Source organism: Belonocnema kinseyi, chromosome 6, assembly GCF_010883055.1.
Source record: "Belonocnema kinseyi isolate 2016_QV_RU_SX_M_011 chromosome 6, B_treatae_v1, whole genome shotgun sequence".
NCBI lineage: Eukaryota > Metazoa > Arthropoda > Insecta > Hymenoptera > Cynipidae > Belonocnema > Belonocnema kinseyi.
In genome coordinates this window covers 75,839,932-75,846,796 of record NC_046662.1, presented here as the reverse complement: position 1 = coordinate 75,846,796, position 6,865 = coordinate 75,839,932, and the positions used below count along the sequence as shown (strand labels likewise).

General features: G+C 30.2%; 1 protein-coding gene across 9 annotated transcripts in view; it reads right to left on the bottom strand.

Annotated features, from left to right (window-relative positions):
* Nucleotides 1-6,865, bottom strand: part of LOC117174239 (serine/arginine repetitive matrix protein 2-like) — a 37,843-nt gene that overhangs the window by 13,672 nt on the left and 17,306 nt on the right. For all 9 annotated transcript variants that reach the window (XM_033363125.1, XM_033363130.1, XM_033363132.1 and 6 more), the window contains exon 9: nt 2,140-4,169. In XM_033363125.1, coding sequence (XP_033219016.1) covers nt 2,140-4,169 — 2,030 coding nt within the window. The remainder of the gene's footprint in view (nt 1-2,139; nt 4,170-6,865) is intronic.

Here is a 6,865-nt window from a genome sequence, read left to right as displayed (position 1 = left end):
AAAGCCTTCAGATAAACGCGGATTTTACGTTTCCTTTTCGCTTTTTTCACGTTTCTACAGAGTTCGGAAAAGTTCATTTTCAATCAAGGAAAATTACTGTTCTACCATAGAAGATTAATTTTTAATCCAAAGGGTGAATTTTCAACCAAACAATTGAACTTTCGACCAAAAAAGATCGCTATAAAAAATAGTTTAATTTTTAACCTACTAAGATAAAATTTTTAAACATGAAAATAAAAAATTTGAACTCTAAATTTAAAAAAAATTCCATTTGAAATAATAAAAACTGAGTTGTAAAGCGTTTTAAACAATGTAAAGCTAAAAATATTAAAAATTGGACGATTACATTTTTGTTATAAACTGAACACTTCTTAAATAGTTAAATTATTTTAATTCTAAATTGTCTAAAAATCCTTAAAAAGCTTTAAAACTTAAATTAAATCCTTAAAACATCTGTATGTTGTTTTACATTTATTGAAATTTTGAATTATTTTTCGAAATTTTTTCAAATCTTCTAAACATTTTTAAAAATTATTCACATTCTTCGTATTTTTTTTTAATACTGAAAAATAAAAAACATTTCCTTAAATCTTCCAGATTCATTTTTGGCAATTTTTAGGAAATCTTTTTAAATATTCTCTTAAAATTGTATTTTCAAAATCAAAAGTACTTTTTAATTTCCCAAGGAATCTTAAGAAAATATTTTGTTATTCTTTTAAAGCCTTTCATAATTTGAAAAAAGCTCCTACAATTTTTGTTTGAAATCTGCAAAAATCTATATTTTCTTTTAAATTAGGTAGTGGGCTACTCGCACCGAAATTACGGTATGAACAGCCAGATTTCGTCGGTTTACGTAGAAACTTCGTTTAAATTATTTTAAATCAGTTCAAAATTTTAATTAATTTTAAATCTTTTCAGACCTTATAAATATCGCTTCAACTTACTAAAATTTTTGCTAGCAATAATAATAGATGTTCAATATTTATTATACATTAAAAATCAACAATTACACTTGCAAATTAATATTAATTAATCTAAATATTAAACAACTGTTATATTTTTTCGTTGCAAAATTTCAGAATTTAGACTAAAATAATATTGTAATTTTATTAAAAGGTTTTAAATTATGAAGATATAATTTTGAACTTATTTTGAATTTTTTTTTAATCTGGAAATTCTTAAATTTTGAACTGATTCCGAATCGTCTTTTAAAATCAAGTATTATTAAATTGTGATAATTAAATTAGAAAAATCATTATAATTTATATTTGATTAATTTAAAAAAATTTTATCCAAAATTTTTGATTGCAAACGCTACTATTTTTGAAATTATTAAGCCTTTTAAAACTACATTTTAAAATTATTTAAATGCAAAATGCACGCTTAAAAATTAAAATCCAAAATAGAACATTCGTGAAAGAAAGGTTTTCGAATTTCGCATTGTAAACTGAAAGCTATCATAATTGAAAAAGATGAAAATTCAACTGATTATTTTTAAAAGCGGTTGAAATCAAACTTTCCCGGCCTCAAAAAATTCCCGGTCTGCATGAGTTTTCAACCAAATAGTTGTATTTTCAACTAATAAGAATAAATTTTCAACCAAACATGGAATCTTTATATTTTCAGCTTAAAAACTTAATTTTTCTAACAAAAAGAAAAGAATTTTTAACCAGTTGAAATCAACCATCAAAGACGAATCTTCCCACAATAGTATAATCCTCAACCAAAAATATGATTATCTTAACAAATAAGATTCGTTTTCTACACAAAAAGACAAATTTTCAATAAAGTACATGAATTTTCTATTAAATAGTTGAAATTAAACTTTTAAAGCATACACTTTCAACAAAAAATGGAATAGCTACATTTTCAGATAAAGGATAAGTTAAAAAATATAAAATAAACGAATTTCCAATCAAACGCATCATTCGCAAAATTCGCAAACTTTGTTAAAATTTACCATGAGGACATCTCATAAAGTAGTAAGTTCCTAATATTTATACTTTCACAGACAACCCACCTCCCCAACCTCATTTTCAAACCGCAGCTTTTAGCACGAACTCTTTCCCCTCAAATTGGCAACGTAGTTTATGGCCCCTAAGATACGAGTACCGAATACAAGTTTTAAACAAAACTTACCTGATAAATTCACTCTCTCTAACTTTTGGAGACGAGCTACTTCCTATTATAGACACTTCATTCTCCTCAATAACAATAGGTGAACGATTAATCGGTGTTGAATTTCGGCTCTCCATTGATCGTTTAATCTCAATTGGTCGTTTACTCCCAATTGGTGATTTTTTCTCAATTGGACGTTTATTTTCAACCATTTTACTCTCAATTTGTTTACTCTCAGCTGGTTGTTTATACTCGGCAGTTTGTTTATTCTCAGCTGGTGGTTTATTCTCAGCTGATTTTTTATCATCAGCTGATTGTTTATTCTCTGCTGATTGTTTATTCTCAGCTGGCTGTTTATCCTCGGCTGGTTTTTTGATTTCAACTAGCTGTTTACTATCATCTGGTTGCTCATACTCAACTAACTGTTTGCTCTCAGCTTGTCCTTTATTCTCTACTGGTTGTTTATTCTCCACCTGTTTACTCTCAACTGGTTTTCCAGTCTCAACGGGTTGTTTACTCTCAATCTGTTGCTTACTCTCAATTGGTTTCTTACTCTCAATTGTTTGTTTGCTCTCAATTGCTTGTTTACTCTCAATCGGTTGTTTACTCTCAACTGATTGTTTATCCTCAATTGGTTGTTTACTATCAACTGGTATTTTAGATTCGACTAGTCGTTTACTCTCAACTGGTCGTTCACACTCAACTAATTGTTTATTCTCAATCAGTTGTTTACTCTCAACTGGTATTTTAGCTTCGACTAGTCGTTTACTCTCAACTAATTGTTTACTCTCAACTGGTATTTTAGCTTCGACTAGTTTTTTACTCTCAACTGGACGTTTACACTCAACTAATTCTTTATTCTCAATTAGTTGTTTACTCTCAACGGGTTTTCTGACCTCAACTGATCGTTTACACTCAACTAGTCGCTTACTCTCAGCTGGTCGTTTACTTTCAACTGGACGTTTACCCTCAACATCTCGTTTGTTCTCAACCGGACATTTCTTCTCTACAGATCGTTTGTTCTCAATAGGATGCGGCCTGACAACCATTGTTCTTGGGTGTGGCGTGAAAACAGTTTCATTCGTTTGCGCCGCAGTATCACAAACTGGTGGCTTGGTTCGGACTTTCTCATCCTCAACATCGAACTTCGGTTTTAAAACTGAGACTATTTCTCGCTCCGACCAGATAACATTCCCCAAATCACCTTGAATCGGATGAGTTGTTGTGGATGCGTGGTGTATGTATACTAAAGTCATCGGTTGAATGGGACTATTAGTTCTGCTACTATCACTTCTATTTTGCTCCCTTCTGCTCCTATACTCTGCCAAATTTAATTTCTTCCGTGGCGGTTTCTTCAAATCCTCCTGAGTTTCGAACTGTGTATTCTGGATAATTATATTCTGAACCTCGTTATTCGAGCTGTTAGTGGTGGTCACTATACTCTCGTTTGGACTGATCGATATGAGAGGTGGCTGTGTAGCTAGTGGCGGCTTCTTGAGTACAGAAACCATTTTTTGAGTTCCCTCGATTGACTTCGTTTTCGTCAGAACTCCCCCCTTTCGCAGTTGAAGAATACTTGTAGCTAAAGCAGATCGGATCTTCATCTCTGGAGTGGGTTTATTCAAAGATAGATTTGGGCTTGTTTTCATCACAGGTGTGCTCTCAATTTTCTGCTTAAAGTCTATTTTCTTTAACGGAAATTCCTTCGGTTTAATCTTCTCGGAGGAGGACGGCAATACTTTTAATTTGGGAGTGCCGGGAGAATTAACGGATATAGGATCTTCGCTCGCATCGCTGAGATCTCCAGACTCTAAACCACTGTCTTTTCTCGAGTTACTATCTGCCCATAAATTGCTACTCAATTTGTCGTATTGAGCATGTTTAGGGAACTCTTCTTTCACAACTTTCTTGGCAACTTTATTCTCGCCTGTGGATTTTTTGCTTGTTTTGTTAGTAGATTCCTTCTTGTTTTTTGAATTGGGAGAGTTGCCGTTACTACAATAGTCGTGGTCCAACTGGACGGAGCCCTCCATCCTTCCGTTGTTTGCAACCTAGATAAATAAAAGGCACGTGAAATAACATTACAAAATTAATTGGCACGTGAAAAACAGAAATTTGGTTTGTGAATAACATTATCAGGAATTTACCAGATTACTTCCAGTGATACCATATAACACACGCTTCACTGTGACTATGATCCCTAATTTTGAGTTACATCGATTAATATTAACCCGTCCCATAGGCTTAGATAATATGAAGTTTCCCATTCAAGGTGGCCATTTCAACCGAAGAAAAAAATCCCGATCATTTCCCGATTCGCAAACATTCTCCACGGTCAATCAAATTTAAAAAATCGAACACTAAAGCTGAACATTTTTCCACTTGTAGTTTAAAATATTGAAGTTTAAAAGTCGAAAATGTTGTATTCAATTGCTCAATTACTTAAACGTAAACAATAGAAGGCAATAATACTTTTCAACTGAACAATTATAAATGACATACATATAAACTGCAAAATGAGTTCAAAGATAATTCAGATTCAATTCTAACAATATAAATCCGCGTTATCATTTTTAATGCTCTAAATAAAAGAATCAATGAACTTAAAATTTGTTTAATTATATTATTTTCAACAATTTTAAGCTAAAAACGTTAAAAATTAAATTTTTTGTAACTGATCACCTTTTAAATTCCAAGTTAAATTATATTCATCTGAAATGGTTTAAACATCCTTGAAGAGTTACAACATTTTATTTCAAAATCTTGAGAAATCTAGAAGTTGTTTCAAATGTATTCAACATTAAAATTATTTTTGACATTTTTTTTAAACTTTTAAATATGTTTTGAAATAATAACGGACGTCCCCGGACTCTTTTTTGAGGGACAATAACAAAAAAATTTATTGTGCTAAATAAAAATTGTATGCATATGCATTATTTTGAGGTTACATCGTTTTCCATCCTCTGCCTTTTCGATAAGCTGGAAATTATTTACGAAATAAGCTTTTTTGATTGCCTGCAAACAAGGTTAGTTCCGGGAGATTAGTTACTATGTTTATTTGTAAGTCCAAAGTTTTCGGCCAAAAATATTGTGTAGATTGGAAGTAACTCTCGGGTGAATTGTAACACACATAACCTCGAAATATACACGCACGTTGTTAGCAATATCAAAAATTTTTTGATAAAAAAACACAAAAAAAGTGTGTGTGGACGTCCGTTAGCATGTTCGTTACCATTTCCCAGATTTTGAAGGCAAAATATTTCTTATCCTAGGAAAAAAGCCGGGGGAATCTAACACTGAAAAAATCGATACTATTTCCTAAGCGCTATGCAAATTAATCACATTTTGCTAAATTAAAACTTTTTTGAATTAACCTACAAAAGAAGTGTGTGGGGACGTCCATTAGCATGTTCGCTATGATTTCCCAAATTTTTAAGACAAAATATTTATTATTCTAGAAAAAAAGAGGGGGGAATCTAAAACTGGTAAAATCGACAATTTTCTAAGTATCACATACCCTTAAGATTTTACAGATTATTTTTTAACAATTTTGGAAATCTTTTAAAATCTTTTTGAGTATTCTATCAAAATAATATTCCAAAATAAAAAATTATTTTCAATTTTCCTAGGTACGAATAGCCGAATTTTGTCGGTACACACTTCATTTAAATTATATGAAATTATTTCAAGTTTTAAATTAATTTTTATTCTTTTTACAATTTCTAAATAACTCTTCAAATTACTAAAAGAAATGTTCTACAAATAATAACTGTTCAATTGCTACTTAAACACAAAAATTCAACAATTTTATTTACAAATTAAAAAATTTTTAAAGAACAGTCAAAATTGTAAAGTACAAAGTTTAAAAGCTCTTCAACATTTTAACGATTTAAAGCTTTCTGTCAAACAATTCAGTTTCAAATTTTTTACTTTTAAATATTTCGTTTAAATTCATTCACCTGAATCCTTAACCGGCACTACATGTCTATATGACTCAGGGAGTTTTGTTGTTGCAATATTTCCCATTCAAACGCCAAAACAAAGAGTATACAATAAAAAAAATGAAAAAACGTAATTTTAACTTTTTCAGATAAAAAACACCTTTCAACTCACTTTGATATCTTTTTTAAAGCTCACATTATTACGTTTAATTTGTTGTAAATCTATTTGTAAACTAATTGCTCTGGATTTTAAAGAGTTAAACAAAATACATGAACTTGTATAGCCCGAAAAAATATATTTTCTGGTTCCAATAAGCGCTCAAAGTTATTGGTGGGTCCATCTGACCAAGTATGCCCTTTATGTTCCATACAGGAAGTGTGCCGATTAAGGGTTAAATGAACAGTCAAATATTGCTAAATATTAAATTATTATTTTTCTCAATTACAAATTTTTTTATTGAATGGATTAAAAATGTAATATTTTAGATAAACAATATTTTTAATTTAGTGAACGCCTTTAATTACAAATAAATTATTATGAAGATATTTGAAAAGTTTAATTTTTTACTTTAAAGTCATGTGACACAGCTAAATACCTATATTACCGACCACAGTTTTTCAGTTCACTGAATGTTTTTTTGAACCTGAGAACTTTTTTTGTAAATAAAATATCGAGCTGAAAATTTGGAAAATGTATTAGAGTACAATAAAGTACGTTTAGGTACTGAATTTTGGTAGAAACTTCACTGAAAATTATTTCATCTTTTTTCTGAACCTCAACATTTTTTGAACGTTCGAACTTTTTT